We start from the raw sequence: 27,878 nt of genomic DNA on the forward strand, positions 1-27,878 counted from the left end.
TCGCAGCAATCTGAGGAGTGTGTTGCGTTTTGTCAGGCCACAGCCCTTTTGGAGATATCATAGAACTAGTTCTGAAGTCACATGAATTGGCCTTTGATTTGCGCGAGGAGGTGGCACTCTCTAGTTTGTTTTGGTCGTAAAGTTTCTCTTTATCTGACAAAATTATAGTTTTGGTGCTCAGAGCCGCAGGAGATGGAATTAAATGACAATGTTTTTCTTGGCGCGACTACTGTCATCCGTAATTAGATCGTACACTTTCTATGCTTTAGAATCGTGTTCTACCACAATGGCTGAAAGGCACATTTGAGACCAAGGATTTCAGGGGGTGTCGGCTGTTTGCTCCGATGCAAGAAATACGTCGACCAAGTCACTTGGGTGTTTCCTTTAAAGGGAACTTTCACGTTGAAAATGCAGCACGTCATCTCAACTGTTGTCGCATCTGTAGCTGTGGAACATCACTTGGCGAGACCCACCCAACCCCCCCCCCCCACCGAAACCTCTCTAGTGAAGCTCTCTTTACATATTGCGCTGTGCCAGCCCGAGATGAAGCTCAGAAGCATGCAGCACATTTTGACAGCATGCCAGTTTTCCACAGCTACGCAGTTAGACATTTTTTTGTATTATCTTGGAATGCTGAAGCTTGCGGGCAAAGATCTCTCTTCGTCCTAAAGCTCCCATGTCTACGTGCGTGCTTGATCAACCACATTTGAACAAAATCAAGGATGCTTCAATTTTCACTTTCTCCCCTCTTTTCTTCCCGCAGCACAAAAAACCTAGGCCCAATGAACCCCCAGGAAGCTCGCGATGAACGGTTTCACGCTGACTCTTGCTATCAGAAGTCACGAGCAGGCAAAAGAGACACTGTAGAGGTGCACGGAAATATCCCCCGACACATCCATCCGTGAATTAAATGTGCTGCAAGGCAGCCCGAAACAATGTTGACGCCTTCCTTGTGCGAGTATTGTATTATGAGACACCCGCGGCAAAATGACAAGTTGGAAATGAGAGCTGGGAGAAGTAAAGACATCGTGAAGACGGCGAAGCAACACTGTGTGAAAGAATAAGACACTCTCTGTAATGCAAAGGATACCAGCCAAACAGAACACGGATTTAAAGTCTACTGAACACTTTGAAGTGCACAGTACCTTGGATGTGTGATGAGGATAGACAGTCAAAGAAAAATGCATTGCATGTGCAAACGAAAAAAACCGAACCTGACAACAATGGACTTGCATTTTACAAAAAAAACAGTACAAATAGGTAAATCATTTTCAAATGTGCATGCATATTAAATTGTCTTGCTTCATCGTAAAATGCAGGTAGTTTTACTTGACAAATATTCAAGCAAGCCAAATACACTTCTTAGTAATTATATTCCAAAGGAGATGAACATATTTTATATTAAATGTGGTTATGCACTCTTTCCATCCATAAGTTAAAAGCATTTCCTTAATTATTGTTGTGATTAATCACGTCTGTTTAATACAAAAACGGTCAGCTCGCGCTATAATTTCTATCCAACTATTGCTGACTTTAGCACACAGGCCACGTACTAAACAACCTGCACAGCCAAGTAAAAAAACCAAAAAATGTCTTCATGTTCAAAAGAGCAATGGGGCGGGCAGTGCTCATCTCTGAGCCACTGGCTAGAAATTCCACAGTAGCATGACAGGAGACGGCGTATCCACAGGAAGACCATTGCTCACTTCCCACAAAAGTGGTGCTTACTTTAGCGGCCCAGGAAGGATGACGGTTTGAGTTGACACCTGAACGAGATTGGAACCTTTGAACCTTCCAATTAAAAGTGGAGTACTCTAACCGCTGCACCACAGTACCATTGTAAACTGCTAACGCATGATATAATGAAGCAATACACATCATATATATATTGCAAGCACATGTATAACACTCAAATGTGTACCATTAACTATTTCAACAGAAAGCAATGTTTGCATGTTGTGAGCAGAAGGATGGGCAGAGTCTTTAGTTCAGATGCTATGAAGGAGGCCATGCAAGGCAGCGGACGAGACAGCGAGACGCACGGACGTGAACGTGATCTGTCAATTCACGCTGCGCACAGGCAACTGCGGACATTTGGCTAAGACAAGCAGAGAGAGAGAGAGCGGGATCAAAAGAAAACATCCTGCAAGACGTAGGTGACATTCCATCTTGTCGCTGTGGAGAGAATCGTAGCCATTAGCAGCTTGAGTGGGATGGGGAGTGGGGGGTGGGTGATGTGTTATTTCTGTGGAGAAGAAAGTCACAAGCCAATATTTTTCGTTAGAGTTCAGTGGCGTTGGTCTGGCTGCTGTGGGGGGGGAAGATGGGGAGGAAAGAAAATAAGAGAGAGAGAGTAGCGGTCAACATGCTCGCGGCAATTGGAGTGCAGGCAACGGACAGGGCATGCTCAAGGTCTGCTACTGAAAAGAGGTGATCGTCATTAGTAGGGTGAGTGCCAGTCAGAGAGGTCGAGCCGGGAGTGGTGGGGTCAGGGTGGTGGTGGATGGATGGGAGGGAAGGGAGCAGCAGTAATGGGGGATGACTGCGCTGGGTACAAACCATCTGGGGACAGGCATGGCCGTTGTCCCATCCGTGAATGTGCAGCGAGTAATCCTGGGCAGGGCGAGGAGGGGGGGATGGCAGTAACACACGTGTTATGGCAAGGGGCCGGGGGAGCTGGGAATAAATAAAAAAACTGCAAGCAGCCAGGCAGGTTCAAGAGGTTACGACCATGAAGCAGCAATGAGCTGACACCACAGGTCCTCGGTTTGAATCCAGGCACTGCCCACCTGACTTTAAACTAAGATTTCAAGCGCAGTGTGGTGATAGCCATTCATGACTGCACACATAAGATATCTTAAGTTTAACTTCCAAGTACTGTAGTTTTAGTTCAGCTTTGATAATGAAGACTCGTTGTTACAAACATTATTTTCAGGGCACACAAAATGGTTAATTAGCAACAGCAACACTGGAAGACAAGCAAAAATAGAAAAGCGACCATGGTAAAGTGCTGGGGCTAGATTCTTTATAAACTCGGTGGTACAGCTTGCCCTTGTGGTTGATTGGCTACATTGTTAGAGCCACAGGTCGAGATCATGTTTGGTTCGGTAGCGAACTCTGTAGCAGAGCTGTCAAGACTAGCGATTTCAGTTTTCTTCCACTGCAGTAGTGGTGCTTAGAGCATCACAAAGTGCGGGTGAGAACTCAACTGAAATAACTTGGGGATTAGTTCGACTTCTTTTTGCAGGAGCTGTTCCCTATCGTGATATGAGATTACACCGCTCACTGTGAGCGTTCAATATATGAGCGTTCAATATATAAGTGTCTTGAATCCCTCCCTCACTTGATGCAGCTAATCTGGCTGTGACGGTCCCACCTGATGACGGAGACGTGTGTTGCCTCCGAAACGTCGTGATTTTCATTGTTTTATTTGTATTAATTTTTATTTCATTTTTTACCTACATGACTTTACCGAAAGAACTAAGAGTATAAGTGTCTTTATCTGTTTGCATGACGGTAATTGTGCTCTTGTGATAAAAAAAATGAATCGGATAAATAACGGGCAGGTACTATGTTTGTTGAACTTCTTTCACACCACCGTATGTAGCCAACCGTGCTAATCGGAGCTGCGGGGGAAGGACAACAGAATAAACGCACAAAGTAGTTCTAAATAAATGAGTTTTTAATCTAGATGATTTAAAAGTGTCTAGCTCCAGTGGAGCGTTCTAGCTGGCCGCAGAAGTGCATCTGTTCGAGGTTGCACACACACAAGGGGGATGAGATCACACGGCAGTCAGTGGTGGTTAAATGGCACTGCAGGGGAAGTAGGCCGGCGACTCGTAGAGAAGGGTGAGGAAAGTGAGACGCGCAAGCGCCGTTGTTCAAACGACAAAGGTCTCGTGCAGAAGATGTACGTATCACGCAGCGGCAAGCACCACCTGCAGCCTGCAGCCTCCATTGACGCAACAGCACGTCGGAGAGATTTATTGTGCTTTTTGTTGTTGTAGTTGTGGTTGTTGTTGTTTTTCAACCTTACGTTGTCACGATGTCTGCTCTAAACGCAATGCATTCCAATTGATACCACCGCTAGATGGTGCCGATTGCAGAGCCAACACGCCGCGAGAGCTCTGTATTGTTGGGGGCACGGGCACCCTTGCACACGTTGAGTATATTCCTGTTCTGGATATTCTCATGGAGAAGGCCTGCAGGATGACGTTCAAAGCTCAAGAATAGGAAGAGGCCTCAATTGAAACAGCTGTTCCAGGAAATCTGTGGGTCTTCCTGGAAAAAAAAAATGCCCTTTTTTTTGTCAGTCAGCACAATACAGTAATACACCACTCAAGATAATGCATTGACAATTAGTCATTTCTATGATATCCTAGTGTTTTGTATTCCAGAGGTTGCAGCCCCTAGGAGTAGTAGAGAGTGAGACTGTGTACAGCAAGAGGTGGGACGGGGCCAAGCAGCTCGTGCGGAAGTCATGCTAACCGACTCGGCACGCATCGGTTACAACTGTTCAGAGAAACGTGGGATAAGATAAAGCCTAAAAGAAAAACAACAAGCGGGAAGAGAGCATGGGAAGTTTCTCCAAGAAGGTGGTGAGGGTGGGAGTGAGCATTGGAAGGAAAGCTGTCGCACAGACGAACATCGAGTCCCAGGGCTGCCTGGACCCGAAAGGAAGGCATTACCTGGAATATTAATAACACTTTGGAATTTCCAGCGGAGAAGCAACACAGACAGCAGTGCAACAAAACAATGGGACCGAAAACATGTTGGCACGGTTGGGTTGGGTCTCTTGGCGATCAATGCCATCGGTTTGTCGAGGAGACAGGGGGGCAGCTGGGGTGGGGGGAGTGGGAACAAAACAAGGAGGGGGGGGAGAAGGGGCGGGCACTACCTTGGGGTTGCCTCCGCCCTCCTTTGCCGCGTACAGCATCTGCAGCGCCGACTCGGCCAGCGTCTTGGTCTGGTCCAGGATGGCCATCTGCCGCGGCTGCGTGCCCGTCCGGGAGGCCAGCCCGATAGCCGCCTGGGTCAGCGGCTCAAAGTGGCCCGCCAGCTGGGACACCTGGCGGTGCGGCGGGCGGCGGATGTGGGGGGGGGGGGCAGTGCGGGGAAGATGAAGTTAGTTCACTCGATAAAAAAAAAGTTTAAATGTCCAGTGTGACCTGAGCTCGGTGAACGGCGCGCGTCAAACTCGCCATCGGGAGGGAGGCGGGCAAAGCTCGAATCTTGACCTCGGGCCAACTCATAAACGGCACCTTCGCTCCTCCACATTCAACGCACTACCCACTCTGGAAAAAGCCAACAGCGGTTGTCCTGCGGCGAAACAGCACTCTGCCATGGGAATGTGGAATTTCCACCGCTGGCTGAGATGAGAACTGCTCCATTGCTCATGTGGGCAAGGAGACACTTTAAGCTGTTGCCTTCGACTGTACACCCATAGTTTGTCCGTGTTTGCAAGCGCTGATATATGTGTACAGGGAACAATGGGCCAACTGGTGAATTTCTTTGTTTGACATTCCAATGACCTGTATTGAAAACTAAGCCAAACACGACATAAGGGAGCAATAGGTGTGATCAGCATAGGTGGCACAACAGCCTACACTACGCATTTTACCCATGCAGTGCAAATGCATACAACGCTCTATGGCAGAGCGTCCAACGAGCCTGCCAGATGCTTTGCCATGTTGTGCCATGCACATTAGTACCCACTTTGTATTACAATTAGACACAAGCCCAGCGAGCCCGCTGTTTGCAGCCAGACGCCCACAGCTTTTGACTTTGTCCAAAAACCCAGCACTGCAAGTTAATGAGCGTGAGAGGGGTAAACAACCGTGGTGATGGACTGGACATCATGCAATCCCATCCCATTTTTGCACACGTTACTAACAAAAAAGTCCTATTTTTATTTTAGCAGGTAAGGCTGACTGAGCTACATACTGTAGCTCTTCGTCAGAAGCGACCTGGGCCCCCACAAATTATAGGTCAATGAGGTGGCTTATCATGTGGAAATTTATAGCGGCCAAATACTCGAAATACATGTTTCTAAATGTGGAGGGGAAAAACCGGAGGACCAGAAGAAAAATCCACGTGACCACAGGGAGAACATGCAAACTCCAAATATACGGTCGACAGGGTCGGGATCAAACCCACGAGCTCATGGAAACCAGGCGAGGTAGTTAACATCACGTCACCGTGACATCCATGCTAAATGTGCCACAACGCTGGCTGGTCCTGTGTTGTGCCAGGCCGAGTCTAAACTCCAGAAATCATGTCGCCACATGCCACCCAGTCCCATGTCCCCATGTCCCTCGCTCTCTATAGTGCCCAATGGCCTTGTGAGTGGCCCAGGCAGGGTGCACTTTCACTGGACAGGAGTTTAGGCGAGGTCAGTAGGTGGTGGTGGGTAAACGATGTTTAAAATGTTTGATTGAGACGCATTTTTTATGAAAAGTTATGTCTGGCTATATTTGGTCAAAACCGCATTGCTTTGAAAACAAACATGGGCAGCTGCCCGAGTACATTTGGCGAAGGTTAATCACGCGGCGTCCAACGGGTTCTTCAGTAGTTGACCTTGGCAAAAGCGGACCGATCATATCACAGGAGTGGCCCCAGAGCAGCAGTGCGGCCCCACTTACAAACTGTCATTAGAAGGGGGGGCCAGACCTGCACCAACCGGGTGGGGACAATGTGGCGGGCGAAGAGTACACGCATTTTGACGCGGGTTGGGGCAAGATTGGTTTGGCATGGGTCAGACGATGGCGAGAAGCCGGGTCGGTTCTTGCCTTGCCGCCCAGGTGAGAGACCTCGGCATGAGCTGCCATCGCCACAGGCTCCACCAGCGAGCCCACGTCCTGCACGGCTGCCATCAGCTGCTCCTGAAGGGCCTGCTCAGATCATGGACGCAGAGCAGGGGAGGGGTGAATGGAACCAAGGAAAGAGAAAACAAGTCGTTTATATAAATCCTGGGCATTGGAATGGTGCTCACTGGAATGGTGCTCTTATGTCTATATTCGGAGCGTGTCGGTGACCACTGTATGATCAGTCATACATTTTTATTAATATTTTTTTATTACTAACAATCAAGGCTCCACTTTTAACCATGTCCTGCATGAGAATGTCCATTGACTTTTCTGTGAATATTTTCTTGTGCCCAGCCCAAAACAAATGACTTTTCCTAGCAGTCAATACGATTTTTCGAATTTTTTTGTTTGGCCTTTGACAATGTGGTTCTCTTTCTGCATCTCAGTGTTATGCTCTGCAAGCACCTCTTGCACGTTTTAGTTTTTGTTCCATGTATGAAAAACACGTGTCTAAAGCATGTGTCATAGCAGGTAGTACACACTGATTTAAAATTCTCTTCTTTGTCAGTATCTCTGATCCACCTGCCATAGCAGGTAATATGCACTGGTATTGCTTTTTTTTTAACACTGATCTATATTCCAACTGTGCTAATATGAGGGTCATGACCTGAACCAAGAAATGACCGTCATTCACCAAATTTTACATTAAGTATTATTGAAATCAATCTTTATTTTTCTCAATTATATCTGGCAATAACCAACCACTGCCTTGGGGAGGCACATGGCATGAGCTGTAATAAAAAAAAAGAGTGATCTTTCCTTTAACCTTTTAGACCATGGGGGAAAAGTGCCGGTAGCAAGCACCTATTAAGAAGGCGCATTAGGGGGTGGTGTGGCTAAAACTATGCCCAGCTGCCTTTAATTAGAAAGTGTTGAATATTTAAGGTATTCATTGAAGGCTGAGGCATGGCAATCCAACTGGAATGGGGTGGACTGCGTTCCCCACTAATCACGTAACAATTCGTTGGTTAAAATCAATTCCTATGCCTTTGATCTAAGAATCAATCATACTTCTGAATATATTATCATCTTCCATTTACACAAGCGTTTCCTTCAGGCTAATGGTCAGAACTAAGGAGGACCATACAAACGAGACGAAAGTAAACATATATTTTTTCGAATTATCACCCCAAATTGTGACAATCCTTCAATTTGTATGGGAGGAGATGAACAGTTATAGGTCGACTAACCACCACGCAATAGCTATGTGACAAAGATCCCCCATATAGCCTTCACAGACTTTTGGGGCAGTTCTGTTTGCGACCACTGCACATGAGGGGGTGGGTGGTCAGCACCATGCCCGGCCACTTTGGCGTCCCTAGTGGCGATGTCACACATCACACCAGGTCATAATTTGAGGCTGAGTCGACCTACGAGAGGCCCAGGACCGCTTCAGATAATCGTCACTGGTGTTGGCCATGACCGGGAATCGAACATGGGTCGCCGAGTACGTAGCGCAGTGCGCTCACCGCTATGCTACCGATCCACACACACATATACACACACACACACACAGACCTACACACAACAACCACCCCGAGTTTCACATACTGCCACAGGGAGGAGCAGGAGGGGCTGCAGTGCTGCGGGTGAATGGCTCACCTCGGCAGAGACGTCCTCTCGGGGCGAGAGGTTGTTGCTCATGGCCGACATGGATGCCTGGTCGATGTCTCGGACGCAGCCGTTGACCGTGTCGATGGCCTCGTCGCACTCCCTCTGCCCAGGCGCACGGTCTCTGTCGGGTCGGACGTTCGCGCGCATAAGGGTGTGTGCGTGTGCAGGACCCTTGCTGTTTAAATGTCTCAGGGACTTAAAGCTCCTCACATATCATCTCAACCTTTACAAAATGCCCAGCTGCAATCCAGCCAAGGTGACCCCCGTGGAAACTGTCCCTGTTGTGCCACAAGTTGTATGCACCACTGGCCCTGCAAGTGGGCCCTCGTCTGACAATAGGGGCACATTTGTCGTGCTTTTTACCAATCGTGTAATTTGCGAATCACGTATCAAATTGGGCAAATGTGAACTACGACCACGGCAAACATGGCTCACTCATTTTCAAATAATCGAATTTGGATGTTTAACATCCACTGTGAAACAGATGGTGGATAGTTACGGTTAAAACACCCACCCAGGTTAATACACATGCAGCATTAAGCAAGCTGGCTGCTGAGCTCAAACCGCGAACCTATCCAACGAGTGGGCAATACGCTTGCCGCTCAGCCCTTGGCCATATCATTGTGCCAACAATGTTGTGCCGTGGCATAGCGATTGAGTGTGCGGGCAGTGCAACTGCACTGGGGGGCCCATGGGCCGGAGAGACCCAGGCGCTAGGCTACGTCCGAACCGATACCAACCATGCTACGCCACTGCCATTACGTAGAGGTGGTCTGTGATCATCTCCCCCCCTCACCTGATGGAGGTGATGAGCTTCTTGATGGAGTCGGACACGAGGCGTGAGTGCCCAGCGAGGATGGCCCAGGACGGCGGGTCTTTGGGGTTGAGCGCGAGCGAGCGGGCGGTCCGCACGAGAGCGCTGGACCCATCCAGCATGGAGCGCCCGGAAGCCAGGATGGGCTCCCGCGCCTCGCGGCCCTGCACGGGTCCAGCGGGATACACAGTCACTCAAGACTCAGGCACTTCCACGCACACACTGGCATAGCAACTCTTCAGACCCTCCAGAAAGCACCCAAGCTCTGACATCGTCGTCTGGTGGCCTAGTGGGTCAGGCCTTTGGAACAGTAATGGTAGTTAACAAACCCACTTTGGGGGATTTTTTTCCCCTCTCTAATTTGAACAGTAATAGAGCAACAAGCCTTCGTGTAATGAAATGTGCATTTTTCCTGACCAAATATGATGTATGGTAAGCTGGAGAGAACCGGAAAGCATGGAGGTTTTTTTTTATGAGAGTGTAAAAACGCACGTCTGTTTTTCGAGAAAGGGCCAAATTTTTGCACCGATGATACAAATCTCTCCCTTATAACCGGCTTGGCCCAGGCGTGGCGGAGTCCGGCGTGTCATAGAATGTGTGTGCGGTTGACCCTGGGGTCGCGACCGACCTGGGGGCTGATGTGTGCAGGGACGCTGGCGAACTCCGGGTTGGAGGCGAAGGCGGCGAGGCTCTCGACCGCCTCTAGGAGGGGGCTCGTGGCCGTCCGGCACTGCTCACGATTCTCCTCCGAGAAGTCCCCATCCAGTGCCTGTGACGCGCGGGTTCACATTTGCAACGTATGTAGGACAACAAACTAAGCACAAATAGCAGTTCAAAAGATATTCGTTTTCAATCTAGATGATTTAAAAGTGCATAGCTCCCAGTGGCTTCGTAATATCATAAAGAAGAGCATTCCAGACGGCCGCAGAAGCGCATCTGAAAGCGCGCGATGCGATGACTGTCTTTGTACACAAGCCGCATCAAGCACGGACGATATGGAGCAAACAACAACAACAGCAACAACACGAATCAAAACCATCCCGCACAAACACCAGTCCCACTTCTACCCAAGTAAAATTCGTGGCAGGATGGCGCCGCGGTTCCAAGCGCTCGACTCAATTACTAGCCGGTGGTCGGCTCGACCCAACATCCCCGAGCCGAGCCCCCCCCCCCCTCCACCCACTAGCGTAAGAGTCAAAGGGCTCACGCACCTTGATGGTCTTCACCAGGTTGGCGGTGCTGTTGGCCACCTCCTTAGCAGACTGCACAAAGTGGCGCTTGGCGGCCGGGTTGGGGGTGCGCGCTGAGGCCACGCGGCACGCGTTGCACAGCGCCGACGTGTGCTTGGCCACGATCGTCGCTGCTGACAGCACCTGCGCTCGGCGAGGGGGCGGGATGTAGAGTTGGGGGGGGGGTGGTTGCGAGGCAGGGAATGTTGGGGGGGTTTGGGAAAGGGAGTACGGAGATGTAGGAGGGTAAATGAAGACAAAGATCTTATCCTGTTCTGACTTTTTAAAAAAACCCGTAGAGATAAACTGTACAAATCAGTCAGAATACTGAAACAAAGATTGTTTAAAAATACTTTGACAAAATATGTCTTTATTTTATATTCAATCTTCATCGTTTCTGTTCGTGTCATTATTATTACTTACGGCTCAAGAGATTAACTTGAAATCTTTTTGAGATTATTTATGATCGACAGTACTTGATTAAATGTCAAAGGGTTCCCTCTGACAAGAGGTTTGTGCGCCGATTGTCTTAATTTATGGCCCTGAGACAGTGTTGAAAATCACTAATTCCTATGACAAAGACCAGGTACTGCATGGGGAAATTACTGTTGACTTTTCCCAAAGCAGTACTCATTTTATCGATCACAAAGACGATGAGGTTGAGTTGACCCCATCCGAGGATTTGAACTCGTGACTTCCAAAGTGGGAATCTTAACGATAAAGAGCGACTCGTTTGATTAAATTTTTTTTATTGGGCTCAGAAGCATTGCGGACTTTCAGAAATAAGGTGACGAGGGGATGGTACCTGAGACTGGTTGCTGGCGGGGTCCAGAAGGCTCTGGCAGGCCACTTGGATGGCTTGGTAAGCGCGTGAAAACTGAGCCGGATCCACCACACCTTGCTGGCCGGGTCGGCTGCCTGGGTCCGAAACGCCCACAAGGTACGCCGACTGCACACGTTAAACATCGCAGGCAGAGAGAGGGGTCAAGGAAAGGAACTGCAGAGCGAGACTAAATTCTGGTCCCAACATTGCCATCGGAGCCCATGCCACAAGGTGAAGCAATGTCATTCTAAAAAATAGTTCAATATTCACATTAGTCTAGAGTGAAAAGTCAAAGTGTCTTCGAGTTCAAACCAGCGAGAGGGCAGCGGATCGCCTCTTTTAGCGGCACTCAACCAGCAGTGGAAATTCCACATTCCCATTGCAGGGATCAGCCTTAGCGGAATACCCACAGTTAATTTACCAAACAGTGGTACTCGATTTATAGATGCTGGAAGAACAATGGGCTGAGTTGGCCCCCAACTAGGATATGAATTCACAACATTCCAATTGTAATTAGAACGTTCTGCGACAGTGCCACTCAACCAGACAACGTCGATGTCAAGGAAAATGAAAATTGTTTAACAGTAAAACGTTCACTTCCATCGGTGGCCTTGAGACAGTGGTGCAAATTCCCTGTCCCAATGGTGGGGACAGTTACTTGAGTTCGAGCGGTGTTTAGATAAGTAGGGTTATATGGACAACTTCACTTGGAGTATGGGTAGGGTTAAGTCTTTAGGCAAGAGGTTTAGGATTAAGGTTGAATTGCTTGCAGGGTAGGCTCAGAGCCAGAAGTCTCTCTCTGCATCGCATTCCATGACCCTAACGAGACCTGCGGATTGTTAAGAATAACTAAACGACCAGTGGCGATGGCAGGATGGACGCAGATAATTTTTACAGCCTTGGCTTAATGCCGCAATGTCTTTTGGTCACTTATAAGGTTATGTACGAGGTTAAATGGACAATAATTAAGGTGTATTTACTGACACATTTCGGAATGAATGGGCTCAAGCGACAGAATTAAGTCTTCATGATTTGATCACTGTCCCACTCGTCTGCATCGCGGCACCACGCAAAGCAAAGGGCTGCAGATGGCCGAGCTGCCCAAGCTGACAGTGTCGGCCGCCTTTGCTGTATCGTCACCTGGGCCGCAGCCTCCGTGAGGCCACAGAGGGCCTTTGACGCGGAACCGATGGACTCGCCGAATGCAGGCAGATCGGTAGTCTTGGCGTGCTGGGAGATGCCAGCCATCGCCTCACCCAGCACCTACGGCACACGCAAATAAACGCACGCGCACACACACGATTCCCAACGCGTTATAAAGGAAAGTCAAACAAGGTAACCACACAGGTCGGCCGAGAAGATTTCTCCTACCACGCTTATTGTAAATGTATTTTGTATAAGTAAGTTGTGGTGAATAAAATAAAAAGTTGAGGGTATGTTTGACCATCACAAAAATAACATTTAGGTCAATTCTTCAATGTACTTTCTGGATCAGTGTTTTCTAGAAGCATTTGTTTAAGCAGTCAAAACTCTCATCGAGTGTTGACTTTATGAGCATCGGGAGTATTGCCGAAAGAGACTGGAAGTAAAAGAAATGGCCCAGAATTTGCTGCAGAAAAAAGTGCTGCTGGAAATTTTTTTTTCACAAGGTTCATAGAATTGCTGGAACTAAATATTTATTTGTTTTTCTGTAGCAACAGACACTTGTTTGTTAATTAATCGCAAATTATTTTTTTAAGTTATATTAGGGATTTGAGGCATTTACTGAATAATAAGAATCGCTCATTTATATTTCTTAGTTTTACTTAGTAGGTAGGGCATTACTCTAAAATGCACAATGTCCATTAACCATGATTTCCTAATTTGTGTGTTCACTTGTAAGCGCAGCACAAAAGCACATGTTTGCAACATCCAGGTTGTTCCCCCATTTTTGTAAACCGCTTTCTGCTTTGAGATCTTTAAACGTCTGTGGCTTAATTATTTTTCCATTTACAGTTCGTGATTTAATTTTCTGTACAATACAGCCAGTCCTTTCCAGCTCCTGCATGCTGCCGCACTTATACCACGAGGCCTTGCAGTGAAGAAGCTTCTTGAGATACAAACATTGCAACCACATGACTGAGGGTATCCCAATAGGGGAGACAACACATTGATGTAAATGTTTAATAAGATACCTGCTGTGTCGCAATGCTTTGTTACCAAGATCACTGGAGCTTAGAAAATGTAATGGCAAGGCCAGATTTCACCTAGAATGACCAATGTTGAAATTTATTAAAACGAAGCAATATAATTTTCTAATTGAAACAAATTATTTGGTGATGCTGCATTGGGCAGTGGTGCACAAACGCACATCTATCAAATTATTTACGCGCTATGAAGAAGAGCCATTGCCCAAAACGTCGTCAATTACATATTTAATTATTTTAAGGCAGTGTTATTGACGAATGTGTTATATTCATTTGTTAGTTTTCAACTGACGCTTTGGAATTGCTGTAGGCAGCAGAGGCCACGGTAGAAAAATCCACTGTTGCACTGTACTTCTATGTACACCGCATTCACCAACCCATAGTGACCGCCATGATCGGGCTTGACCAGATAACCTCCTATGACTCACACGGTGTGGGGTGGCCCCCACATCCAGCAGTGGATAGACAAAAGGGAACACACATGGACATGCCTAGGGAACTGAAGAATAGTGTTATAATAATATCATGGACTTGATGCATAATAAAAATATAATCCCTGATAAGACTGTGTTAGCTTTGGCTCTACATCTTGGCATTTCCACATCTGCCTTCTCAACCTCACATTAACCTAACCCAATTTAATCAGCTTGTCAAGGCTCACGTATGATCATTAATCTAGCTCTCTCTCTCTCTCTGTTGGCGGTCACCTTGCATTATTGGGCCCGGATTGTGGCACTTTGGCCCCTTGTTTTTGTATTCATCATTTGTACCGATACCAGTTCTCCTTTGGTAAATAGACCCCACTTTTGTGAAACCTCTCAGCGGGTTATCAAAGGCCAACTCAACTGATTGTGAAAGCACTTAATGCTTTGCTGCCGTGCAAGGTGCATTTATAATCTAATCTGACATAATAGACCGAGTGTTTTTTTTACGTTAATGTTTTCCCTGTGTTGAAAAAGGAAGCAATAAGTGTGAAAATGTAGTGATATATAATGCTCCAACTCTCCAAACAGCTGATGGCCCGGAATTGCATATCAGGCACAAAGAACACCTCATCGGAGACAACCGTATCAGCAGCGAATGATGGGGGGGGCACCATTAAACACCGCCGTACCTTCTCATGGATATATCTACATTCAGCCAAAGAAGAATACTGCTCCAGTCACTAACCACTTGTTCTTCTGATGCCACTTTGAAATGAAGTGGATGCAGTGCGAGCACAAGGTCGGAACAGTATCTCTTTCTACGCTGTTAAATGATTCCTTAACACACTCAGCATTTTTAAATAAATCATTGTGCTAATAAGTAGGCATGCACTGATGAATACATTTATAATTTAAAATGTATTCTTACGGTCAAAATGATCGCGCGTGGGAGAATCTATTACTTAGAATGTAATGCAAGTCATTTTTCCATTTATATGCTTTTAACACTGAAGCTAAAGGAGCAAATGAAACTATATAAACAACACAAAATAATTATAAATAGTACAAATGAGACAGAAGAGATGTTGTCTCTTTAAAAGAAATGCAACCCCAATTGAAATGGGCAAATATGTCAACATCTTAAGCCAGATAAACAACTAAATTCGTGCTCACCAAACCATGAATGTCAGAGTCAAAGTGTCCCCGTGCCTGACATTTGACTTGAATAATTTAGCACGACCGCTACGGAGCATGCTTAACCAGAGCAGGTGTTTTATCTCTGCAACGTGTACAGAAACATGCGTGGAGCATTGTTAAAGCTCACCGCTTGCTGTAACATGGATGCTAAATATGAATGTTCAGTTTCATCGCTGTTCAAACGTGCAGGCCAACGTGTTCCAGTGGGGCCGTCCATAAATGACGTCACGCGATTTTGGACGATTTTTGACCCCCCCCCCCTCCCCCATCGTCACACGGCGTCACAAAAAGTCAGACCCCCACCCTCAAATATGACGTCACAAAGCTCTGCCCCCCCCAACCCCGCAAATAAAACATGCTTCAAATCGCTTTAAACTATTGTCATTGTAGTGCGTATTTAATGTGGCGCTGCACTCTGATGTTGTAGGAGAAAACATTTATTTAAAAAAGTATATTTAATTAAGTAGAACGTCGATTTAAAGCTTTCGTGACTGCAGGGATTCGTCTTCTTGGTTCTTTTGGTAAAGTCACGTAGAAGGGAAATAATAAAATAATAAAAATAAAACATAATAAAATAATTCTCACGACGTTTCGGCCACAACGCAAGCAGCCGTCCTCAGGTGAAGAACAGGTCTGTCGGGAAGACGCTTATTTTTATTATTTTATTATTTCCCTTCTACGTGACTTTACCGAAAGAACCAAGAAGATAAGTAGAACGTGTTGTCTATATTTATTTAAACTTGCGCATTTTGATGTGACGTCACATTTCTCAACCCCCGCCCTTGTCACACATCGTCACAAATGTCTGACCCCCCCCCCCCAGGTGCGTGACGTCATTTATGGACGGCCCCATAGAGGAGAAACATATATAAACACATCTGTTTATATGGAGGTCCCATACGCGAATGTATGCACTACTCTTAAAATGACATATCCTTATTTAACAAAACATCACTGAGAGTCACAATACATTTTCAAGTAAGTCCCATATTGGTGACGATTTTCCAATTCCTCGGGAAAGGAACCCGGAGGTGCCTTCGAAAAACCCACATGTACTTGGGAAGACAACTCAGAATCCGCACAAACACACAGGCCAGGAGCCTGTTTGCTGTACTGCCACCTACTAGCCACCTCGGGCATAAAGAGTTTGGGTGTCAACACAATGTACTGAACCACGCCTTCAAAGTGCCTGCACCACAGGCAAGAACCTCTGAGCCCAGTGTACATTCATGTTCTGTTCAGTTAGAAAAGAGGACACCAAATATAAAAGAGGACGGCGATGTGTCCACCCATCCATCCCACCGCAGCATTGTCTCTGTGCTGTGTCACGGTAAAGCCCTCACCTTGGAGTTGTCCATGACACTTTCGATGCAGTCAAAGTAGGAAAGGTCATTGACCGGCTCAGTCGGATTGTCCAACATCCCACGCACAGCCTGTAAGTGGAATAAGGGGAGGGGGGGGGGGTTAGAGTCAGCCAGAGAGCTCCAACAGAACACAAAATGCCAACCAAACCATGAGACCATTGAACACGAATGTCAAGAGGTTGTTCCGGCCAATGTCGTTGATATGAAATCACCATCCCTGAAATCCTTCTGCTAGGTCTCGCAGCTGTTGCACAGTCAACACCGAACCTCCAAGGTCTGCTCGTAGAGAATCCCACATCGCGCTCTCGGTGCTCCCCTTCAACGCTAACCACGGAGTGTCACTCGAATGTCTTGGTAGCTCGACCTCATCCACCTCGTTCCAACCCCTCGCACCATTAATACATCCATATTTCTTTCCTCTCACTTCCTATTCTGAATGTCAAAGTTGCTCACCGGATCCTGCCAAGAACATTCGAGCACCCTCTGCATGCACTTACATTCAAAGGTCAGGGGGGCTCCTCCTCTGGTAGCCACCTCAGGTCGAGCCCTTGAACCTTTTCAGTGCCACTGATTTTACGAGCGCCGCCCTTCAAGCGGCCAACTCTCAACACTCGAGGTTACCCTCTACTCTTCCAGAATGATAATTGGTTCTTTACCCTTCTATCTGGCAACAAAACTGACACCTTTTTGCAAGGAGTCATGTTTGCATAGACCGCAATACCTGCAGTCATAATACAAACAAAAGAACATAACTCTGATAATGTGCACTGTCCTTGAAGTTGATTGGTCCACACCCGAGACAGCTTTCCTTCGAGCCTAGTCTCATATGGTTTGGACCTAGGCTCGAAGGAAAGCTGTCTCGGGTGTGGACCAATCAACTTCAAGGACAGTGCACATTATCAGAGTTATGTTCTTTTGTTTGTATTATGACTGCAGGTATTGCGGTCTATGCAAACATGACTCCTTGCAAAAAGGTGTCAGTTTTGTTGCCAGATAGAAGGGTAAAGAACCAATTATCATATTTTTACTGGCAAATGAGGTCCCCATCTTCCAGAATGCTTGATGTAGTCAATGGAAATCTGCCTGCCCCCCTGCCCGCCCGCCTGCTCCGACTGCGCTAACCCTCTATCTCACTTGCTACTCACCCCCGGGGGGCCGCAATCTTCGCAGATCCGCGTTACACGCGAGGAACTGTGTGTGGCTTTTACAGCAGCACGGCATGCTCACATGCTGTGCATTAATGCTCAACTTCAGATGTCCATCTGCTAGACAATATGCTTTGGATGAACACTCCTGGGCCCGGGGATGCAAAGTCGATGTCAAAGTGTCCTACTGCTCAAGCAAGCGAGGGATTGTACCATCTTCCGTCGATTCTCATTCAGGAGTGAACATTCCACATTGGGCTATTTGACCACCGTTAACCTCCCACAAAGTGGTAATACAGTAATTGTATCAGTCCCAGAAGCATTATGGGCCGAGATTATTCCCGAACCAGGATTGTAACTTACAATCTTTAAAGTCAAGCACTCCAGCATCTGTCAGGATTTGCAGCTATATTCCCTTACAAGCATAACCATATTTTTTTGTGAAACTGTCAATAAATCCATACTCTTTGGTTCTTTCGGTAAAGTCACGTAGATAGAAATCCTCATGCTAGATCTGGCAGCTGTTGCACAGTCTACCTATGGGACTTTACTGAAAGAACCAAAGAGTATCGGATCCTGCAGTCACGAAAGCTTCAAATCAAAATTGTCAATAAATCTTCCACAAATGCCCCCCCCCCCCCCCCCCCCCACTTTGTCCCACTCTTTGCTATCGTTGGAAGTCATTGTATGTCTTGCTCGCTATGAAAACACCGGCTGATGCAATAGCAACAACAACAAAACGTGGCTTGGAATTGTTTTCCTCGTAAACTCTCATCGCTGGCCAAAATTATTTCCACTGGGAAAAGGTTGAAGAACCTTTCTTGACTGAAGGGATTTACTGCAGCTTTACAGACTTTGCACAAAAAAAACAAATCGAGGAGAAGTAATTTGCTTCCCATTACTTTTTGGACCGACTGCAAAATGTTGCGACTAAGTAATAAGACAGATGTTCTTTAACTCATGCCACGATTGGACACTTTCCCCATGTCCAGGAATCGTGTCACGCAAGGGGGTTGCAGCAATAAATTGCACAGAGTGAGCGAGGCCTCGTATGAAAATGCTGCTAGTTAATAATAATAATATATTTGTATATTGCAACACACATGGACCTCCTTACGTACAGATGCAGTGCGTTCCAAAGTCTCAGCGCAACGCAGCCAAAGGGGAGAAAACGCTCAAGAGGACATCGACCGCAGAGATGGAGCGATGAGATCAGTCCGCGTGCAGCTGCTCGGTGGAATTTTTTGCATCGCAGCACCATCACGAGGGATGGCAATGGATTGGGGAGGACTGCATCGAGCAGCGGATCGAGCGTGGCTGACGATGATGAAACGGATTTTTATTTTTTTCAACACCAGGGGCAAACCTGCCACGTTGGCCGTGCGAAAGTCACCTCGAGTTGACGCAGGGCATTGTCGCACTCCCTCTGGCCGGGCGCTTGCTGTGTGCACATGCTGATGAGCAGGTTGATGCTGTCCGTCACTGCCCTGGGAACACGGCACAGCGACGAGCCAGAAGTCAGCGTCTCCACGCACAAACGAGCAATGGGACGGAACTCATTGCTCTTGGTGGCTCCTAAGCAATTGGTGGAAATTCCACATTCCTTTAGTGGGGGAAAAGTTTATCTAAAGGGCAATCTTTGATAGCTTCCCATAAAATGATACACATTTCATTAATCCTAGACAGATCATGAGGTGAGGGATTTGGTGAGGGCGAGGAGTAAGCACCAGAGATTGGTTCTATGAATAGCCAGGGCTAGACTTAGGGCATTGGCTTGGGGTAGCTAATTCTACCACTAACATTGTGGTCCTTGCACCCTTTCTTTACATTGGTTTGAATGTAAAAGTCAACAGGCAAGTCAACGTCAATGGTCAAGTCAAACAGAGTGGCACTCAACTCTGTAATCTGGCCTGAACCAGCTGTGGGCATTCCATGAAAGGGACAGTAGAGACACTGGACAGTCACTGCTAACATTCCGCAAACTATTACTTAATTTATCCACCTTGGAGGAATGATGATGGGCTGAGTTGACCTCGAACCCCACCATGCAATGTCCTGGAACTGTAACTGCCACCACTATCAACAGTCTTGTGCTGCGGTCGTCCTTGTAAGGGGAGCTGTTTAGCTCAATGGCCCGAACCAGCTGATGTAATCACGTCTGAGTCTGGGTTGGTGAGTCTGGGGCAGGTGTAGAACAACAATGGACTTCTCTCCACTGCCCCCCACTGCCCACAACGCCTACTACACACCCGTCCTCTGGGTAATGGTGGTCACCCATCCAAGGACTATCCAAGCTCAACCCCCGCTTAGTTTCTGAGATCTAACGAGATTCGAGTGGTGTGGTCATTGGCTCGCTCTATTTCCGCAGTTGACAGTTTAGTCAATCCTCCGTTTTTTCCACTCCACATTTTGAAACATGCGTTTAGATTATTTCGATTCTTTTGCTGCTATAAATTCCCACATGATAAGCCACTTCATTGAGCAGGTTGCTTCTGAAAAAAAAGCTAATAGCTCAGTGGGCTTTACCTGGCAAAATAAAACATAGGTTAGTTTTATTTGTATTTTTTTTTAAAGTGATTTATTTACCTTTCCGAAATTTAGCACTCTGTTTTTTTTACTGTTTGTTGTTGTAAAGTCCTGACCCACCCCAAATGGACATCTGTGAAAAAGAGCTTTATAGCGCATCGGATTCCTCCAGTATAAATACACATTCTGATTCTGAATTGAACCTTCCTTAACGAATGCCCGCAGCTCACGCTGCATCGTGAGCAGCAGAGGCAGCCACCCTCACAGGCAGTCACCTGGCGGCAGACGCAAGCTGGTTCTTCACGTTCGGGGCTGCAGGGTCAATCACCATCGACTTGGCTGCCATCAAAAGCTTGGAGGAGGACACCGAGATGTTCTTGAGGTTCCCAATCACCTGCACCTGGTCCTCCTTAGTCTGCGGGGTCATGTGACAACCAACAATAAAAAAAACGGCTTGAATTGTCTACAATTAGTTCGCTTACACAAACATAACTTAACTTTAAATCAAAGTAAAATATGAAATTCCCAGCAGCAGGAATTCGTTCGGGAAGACAATCTTTTTGTTGACTACATCGTGAGCGTAACAAACGCTTTAAATCGATGAATCATCACGCGAGCAATCCCTCCCTCCCGACACCTGCGACCACGGTTCCGATGAGCGCCGCTGCTTTGCCGCACCTGTGTGAGGCCGGCCATCTCGATGCCGGCGTCGAGGAAGTCGGAGAAGTCTCGGCCGAAGCGCCCGGAGGCCGTGGCGAGCTCGCGGCTGGAGCCGTGGGAGGCGTGCACCACGCGGCCCGTGGCCTGGTTGAGGCCGGCGGCTGCCTGCGTGAGGCCGCTCTGCGCCTCGTGGTACGAGCGGCCACTCGGTGGGAACTGCACGGCCCGTGACGACAGCGAGAGACACGGCGTGGCAGGCGGCGAGTGAGTGGATGCTGAGAGACAGTTCTTGTTGATTTTGTTTGTTTTTTATTTCCCATTTGTGCATCGGGTATCCGCGTCTGCCATGGTTTTGTGTGGATGTGGAACATTTAAAATGCTCCAGTGTGCGACTGTGGTTATCCAGAACAGACCATACAACGTGTATGTATGTATTTATGTTAAACTTCTTTCACACTGCACATAGCCAACCATGCTAATCGGAAGGTGCGGGGGAAAGCTAACAAACTAAACGCAAAAATAAGTTCTAAAGAAATGAGTTTTCAATCTAGATTATTTAACAGTGCATAGCTCCAGTGGCTTCCTAATAACGAGAGGAAGAGCATTCCCAATCCACAAATACGAAGGAGACATCACAGCGACACACTGCGCAGCTCCTGATGCGGTTATCTGGCTTGACCACCTGAATGTGAAATTGTAGTCATTGCTCTGCATCTACATCAGCCGTACGAAAGAAGAAGAAGAGTTCTTGTGAATTTAAATTATATTTTGTGGAAGTCAAGACGTTCATTTCCCAATAAAGCCCACGAGCTATACGGCTCTCTTTCAAGGGCGGCTTCGCCAGCAGACAACAGCGGGAGCAAAGCATGACAATGAAAGTTGATTAATAACAATGTTATCTGAGACACAATTACGTACATTCACACTCTCCCAAAAAATGTTGTCTTAATTCCCCCCCCCCAAATCATATTACAATTGTGCCATCAGCATCTTGTCAAAAGACAGAGAATGCCACATTTGAGACTGTCATAATAATTATGTAGAAAGCACCCTTAAACAATCCTTCTCAGAGCTCTCACACAAAGCAGTGAAACATTGCTCCTCGTAAACTCCCGACAGGGATTGGAACTCACGACTGTCCGATGTGCGAGCCGAGCGCGACAACCACAGCGCCACGTTGCCAATTAGCGCCACACTACTCAGCGGCGTTTAATTACCATCGATAACTATTTCATTATTCTGCTGGTGTACCCAAGAAACCGTCACCGAGTCTCATGACTCCCTGCCCTGGTTGATTGATGACAGTTGAACAGGTGGGCTCGTGTGCCGTACGAGCGAGGGGCGGGGGGGGAGCCACGTGCGACGCACCGAGTCGGCCTGTAGGCGCTTGCTGGCGTCGTTGATGTTTCGCAGCGCGGAGTCGACATCCTTCTGCCCCGGCAGCGAGTTCACGCAGTTGTTGAGAGCCAGGGACACTGCCTTGGCTACCTGCTCAGCAGCACAGAGACGGAGACCAACACCTTAGCCTCATAGACTGCACAAGCAAGGGCTGTTCGCAGGGGGTGCGTAGAAACCAGCACAGAACACCTGCACAAGGGTGTCCTGGCCAGTACAACGCGTGGTTCCTTTACCGCCCCAGTGCTAAGGCCCCTGGGTACTCAATTCACGTGAGACTGAGGTGAGCTAGGGATGCACGTTCGGTACGTGCCTGGCTGTGGAATGGAACTCAGGTTAAAGGAATCGTATGGCAAGGCATCAACCACGGCACCATCGCTTACCATACTCAGCATTAAGCACGCGATGGCACGCACCCAATGTCACACACGCGCGCGCGCGCAATGTCACGCACACACGCCATGTCAAACGCGTTGCGATGAGCGAGTTCTACATTTCAAATTGGGTTCACGAAGTGAATTTCCAGACTGACACGTAGAGTCACGCGTGGGACACAGCTGTAATGCTTTGGCCAAATAGAGAATAATGGGAGTCACCGGTACACAAGGTGAATGCCATTAGCCGATCAGCATTGGCAACGCGATTGTTTCACTGCAGAATTTGGCAAGGACTGTCACTGTAAATGCTTTACTGTTGGGGAAAGTGCTACTCGCGACCACATATTCCTGTTGGCTGGGCGGTGCTGTGGATAGGAGCAGTTTTACTCACGACTGGAAGGTTGAGAGTTCAAATCCCATTGCAGTGGCAAAAAAACCCATCTGGGACCAGTAGTGGCCATCCAATGCAAAGGCCGATCCCTGCCGTGAGAATGTGGAGCTTTCACCACCGGCTCAGGGCTGCCAATGGAGATGGCCACGGACCCCATTGCTCGTGTGAGCAGGGAACTGTTTTGACTTCGCCTCTTGAGCCACAGCACGGGAATGTTTGGGGTGCACGTGATTACCGAGGTTAGATGCAATGGCGGATTGCGTGAAATTTTGAGGTGAATATTTCCCAGAAAAAAGGAAGAAGTTCCTTCAACTCTTGCGGTCTTAAATTTACTTTTGAATAACAAAGTCAGGAAACATTCCACTTGAGATGCTTTATGCAGCTGGTCACAGGGGCCCCTTGGTCTCCCATTGTCGAGGGTCACACAAAGTGTGGAAGACGTTTAATTTAGCAGCCACTGACTTACTCAATGATTCATTGATAATCGTAGATACTTACATTTACAATACATGCATGAAATGGTGAGTATGAAAATGTTACATATAACCTTAATTTAAAAAAATGCATGCAAATGGTATGCTCATGATATATTCAGGCCAATTGATTGAACGAAACTGCAAAACACGACGGACAAAAATAAAAATAGCAATACTAAGGAAACAAAAATTATAATCTATTCTTAATTTGAACCGTGACCCCTAATCATCACATTCCAATGAGTCACTGCTGTGAATTGCTCTATGCCAATAATTTATACCAAACTTTAGCAAAGCCCTTGCTAAGTTTAGAATATCAAATCTCACTGATCTTCATCAACAGCAATTGAACCTGTGTCACAGAAATCACAACACGATATACTCCCATTCCGTGATGTGGTTAACAAATGCCACAGCTTTTTCACTGATATGTAACAAAGGCACAACGGCTCCTTTGGTAAATAAAACACTGTTGGAGCAAGCTCTGTACGCGAGCACCTATTAAGGCCAGCAATGCAGTTGGGAGAGATGGTTTGAACCACCATCATGACAGGCCATCTGTATCTCCCCGGAGCTGACGTCTACAGACGGCAACAGACACCCATTCGACGCTGAGAGTAACCCTACAGGAAGCACAAGACAAGTTGCACAAGCAGTTGACCCCTCTCAATGTGCACAGCCAGGAATCGAACCCAGGCTAATGGGATTTTAGTGCAGTGCGCGCAAAACATTGCGCTGCTACATCCGCACACGATACAACCGAGGAGCTCAAGCAAGCACACAAGCGCATACCATGTGGCACACATGTCAAGGACAATACAAGCTGCTTCCTGTTTTCAATTGTATCCTCTTGCACAGCGTGCCGACAGCATACTAATGCCCGTGTCGCAGCATGTGATGCTTTGGAAGCCTCGTGATGAAACGTACAATCAACAAAGAAAGTGTATTAAAAGTTACGTCAATTAAAATAATGAATTACCCCTAAAAGTCGTCATAAGCTGCGTGTTGGTTAAAAGGAGGCTTTTAACAAAACCAGACGCTTTTCATCTTCAGTAATCATCCGAAGCATAATATAAATTGAGAAATCCATTAGTTTAGTTGTGACTGGGTGACAGCCCATTGAAATATGTCTCCTTTGGAAAGGAGACCCAATATTAATAACTATTTTGTTCTGAAACCAACGTGGAATTCATACAAAACAAAATATCACCTCCAAGATATGAGAGGTTTAAAGATTTGAATCAAACATAGCTATCGAAAACAGCAATGTTACACCACCAGGTGGCACTGTTGGCAGAGTGGTCGAAATTCAAACAAAATGATGCATTTTAAAAACTCTGGTTGAGGGTTTACTCAGTCCATCATCCCTCTGAGGGCAATACAATTGGTACTAAAATTGTGGAAAATCACAGTGTTTTTTCTATGGATAGATTGGGCCCTGCTATGAGAATGTGGAATTTTCACAATGAGCTCTGCCCTATGTTTTATTTTATATATAAGGGAGGGGTGTTTGACTTTCACATCTTTTAGAATGATGAAAATGTTAATTAGCAAATCAATGTAAACAATAACTTGTATGTTTCCAATATTTGTATGAAGATAAAAACTGAACACGCAACCTTTACTGCCATTTAAATGTTTTTGCAAGTCGTGAATTTACTGACTGCGTGTAAATATAAGGGCAATTAGCAAACCTGGTCATTCAATAATATTCAACGTCGGGACGTTTATTCTCCCCACTGCACCACGTTGACAACAATCACAATTGAGATACAAATTCCCACATACACCGTACTACTATTAAACGTAATCGATGCCTCAAAAGTTGACTGGCTGGCTGGCTGGCTGCTGGCTGGGCTCCCCTCTCCACCCCAACAAAAAAACTGTTGTTAGTGGCTGTGGGCCGTTGCCAGCGAAACTAGCTGGGCAACCGTCAAAAACGGGAATTTATTTTTAACAAATGAACATAAAATTGAAACTGCGGAAGACGTTCGGAAGACGCTTACTAGATAGCGACACTGAAGAGGCGGTAGTCACGAATGCAAAAGACTGACACTGTTCATTTGAAATTGCTCTGACCCAGTGTTCTTCACTCATTTTCATAGGGGGGGCCACTTCCGCCGACAAGGCATCAGTGTGAGGGCCGCCACATCGCTTGCAAGGGCTGTTTTCACACTTGTGTATTGTCGGGGGCCGCACGTCAGGGACCGTCAGTGGCCCGCAGGCCAAAGCAATGAAGAACACTGCTCTTTTATTTATTACGTAAAACAGTGGATTTGCTTTGTAGCGCTCCGGGTACAGGGTTGTGAGAAGAGTGCGAAAATGACGGCCGTCCATTGCAGGAGTCAAGGGTCCTCTTCGAGTGGCTCATAGAAGCCGAGACGGGGGCCCGAGCGGAGCTGCGCGTACCTGTGCGAGGCGCTGCTGGTTGTCGGGATCGCCGGGGTTGGCGGCCGCCTTGCGGGCCTCCTGCAGGAGGTTGGCCGACTTGTCCATGACGTCGCGCGCCGTCTCCAGGGCGGCCTCTTGGGCCAGGGGGTCGGCCGTGTTGGCCGCCACCCCACGGGCCGCCGCGGCCAACCCGCGCAGGGCCTCCGCCGCCTCATGTGCCGCGTGGTCTGCAGAAGTGGGGGGGGAGGGGGAGATGCACGTGATCAGGCACACACAAAGACAAAGTTATCCCGTATAGCCTGAACAGACTGTTGGGGCAAGTGCTGTTAGCAAGCACCTATGAAGGCCGGCAACAGTACACGAGGGGGTGGGTGAATGGCACCACCCCTGACCGCCTTTGTCTCCCTAGTGATGGATGTTTACACACCACACCAGGTACTCATTTGAGGCTGAGTCTACCTCAGGGGACATCCAGGACTGGTTCAGGTAATTGTCACCAGTGTTGGCCATGAGCGCGAATTTAACTCAAGTCGCTGGGATTGTAGCGCAGCGCGCAAACCACTACACTACCGCAGGCACCCACGCACGTGCACACACAAACACAGAGGTAGCACAGAGACAATGTTTGGCCTTCTAGACTATATAGACCAGTGCTGTAAAAGCCACTATACACTTGTGCAATTTTACCGTAATCGTCGCAGAATATTCATCACCAGCAATAGTGGCCGCATCTCTTTTGTCAAGTATAATTTTTTATTGCATAAATCTGGACAAGTCTGATCGCTGCTCCTCCTATTGGGCAACTGAGAAGGAAACTTACAACCACATCACAAGCAGAGATCATGTGACTACCTGAGGTAGTGTGCTTTGTAAGGCCATTTTATGTTGAAATACAATTTTCAATCAACTCTTTTATTTGGTGAAACATAACATCACCACTCTATGCCATTGATGTACCATGTTGATACAGATGCTCATGGTAAATGTGTTGCCAGTGATGACTGCAAGAGAACATTTCCCTAAAAGAGCCCGGGTTTTCCATGGCCTGTAGCACACACCTACAACATGACCCATGAGGAATTGGAGAAGTCACTGCAATGGCGATGTTTGCATTCAACGATAAATCGACCTAGGGGTGACCGTGGCTTGTCAATTATGTTCGGATAAGGCTTGTCAATTATGTCTGCTGTAGCTGGGAATGAAACTCAGGTATCCAGGTTTGTAGTGTGGCAATACATACACAGTAACACAGGCATACGTAAATACATACAAACATATAACTTACATGATCAAATTAATATGGAATGCACTTGCACAAAAAATACAAAGATCCCCCATATAGCCTGCAACAGACTTGTTGGAGGCTATATGGGGTGATAGCGAGCACCTATTAAGGTGGGCACAGCACACAACAGGTGGTGGGTGGCCAGTACCACACTCGGCTGCCTTTGTCTCCCCAGTGCTAATGTTTACACACCGTACTTGGTCCTCATTTTAAGGTCGAATTCACCGAGGAGACACCCAGGACCGGTTCAGATATATTCATCGCCGATATTGGCAGTGAGCAGGAATCGAACATGGGCCGCTGGAGTCACAGCGCATTGCGCTAACCACCGCCGCACTACCGTTCCCCACACGAAATTTATACAAACGCACGCGTAAAAAAAGTGTTTTATAAATACAAAAAAGAAATACAGGGCTAAGTTTGATTTATTTTGCTACAAAATGACAATGTCTGGCTCCCCACAAATTGCCGCTTGATAAACAAACACCAACACTCAAAGCGCTTGTCCGCAAAACAATTTACGCTCAAAGCAAACACCTCCGCAAATGTGCCCTGGAGTGACGTACGGCCTCCGTGTAGGCCCGACAGGAAATCCGCGCATTGTCCGGGCCGCTCGGAGACTTTGTGGCTGGAAAAGCTGACAGCTGCTGTTTTTGGCACGACCCAAACCATTCATTCTGATCCACATTCCAACCTCCCGAGAAGATTTAGATT

General features: G+C 47.2%; 1 protein-coding gene across 5 annotated transcripts in view; it reads right to left on the reverse strand.

The window, feature by feature from the left end:
- The window catches only part of LOC133346467 (talin-2-like), a 258,048-nt gene that overhangs the window by 37,517 nt on the left and 192,653 nt on the right, over window positions 1–27,878 (reverse strand). For 3 of the 5 annotated variants that reach the window (XM_061558070.1, XM_061558069.1, XM_061558072.1), the window contains 15 exons: window positions 25,898–26,106; window positions 22,218–22,337; window positions 20,868–21,065; window positions 20,465–20,604; window positions 19,057–19,150; window positions 16,498–16,587; window positions 12,487–12,609; window positions 11,329–11,472; window positions 10,506–10,667; window positions 9,923–10,063; window positions 9,277–9,458; window positions 8,469–8,601; window positions 6,789–6,890; window positions 4,898–5,068; window positions 2,560–2,613 (listed from right to left, as the gene is read on the reverse strand). In XM_061558070.1, coding sequence (XP_061414054.1) covers window positions 2,560–2,613; window positions 4,898–5,068; window positions 6,789–6,890; window positions 8,469–8,601; window positions 9,277–9,458; window positions 9,923–10,063; window positions 10,506–10,667; window positions 11,329–11,472; window positions 12,487–12,609; window positions 16,498–16,587; window positions 19,057–19,150; window positions 20,465–20,604; window positions 20,868–21,065; window positions 22,218–22,337; window positions 25,898–26,106 — 2,063 coding nt within the window. The remainder of the gene's footprint in view (window positions 1–2,559; window positions 2,614–4,897; window positions 5,069–6,788; window positions 6,891–8,468; window positions 8,602–9,276; window positions 9,459–9,922; window positions 10,064–10,505; window positions 10,668–11,328; window positions 11,473–12,486; window positions 12,610–16,497; window positions 16,588–19,056; window positions 19,151–20,464; window positions 20,605–20,867; window positions 21,066–22,217; window positions 22,338–25,897; window positions 26,107–27,878) is intronic. The other 2 variants (XM_061558071.1, XM_061558073.1) reach the window with 1 other exon arrangement.

Source organism: Lethenteron reissneri, chromosome 24, assembly GCF_015708825.2.
Source record: "Lethenteron reissneri isolate LAM-NWPU_2019-01 chromosome 24, ASM1570882v1, whole genome shotgun sequence".
In the NCBI taxonomy this organism is placed as follows: domain Eukaryota; kingdom Metazoa; phylum Chordata; class Hyperoartia; order Petromyzontiformes; family Petromyzontidae; genus Lethenteron; species Lethenteron reissneri.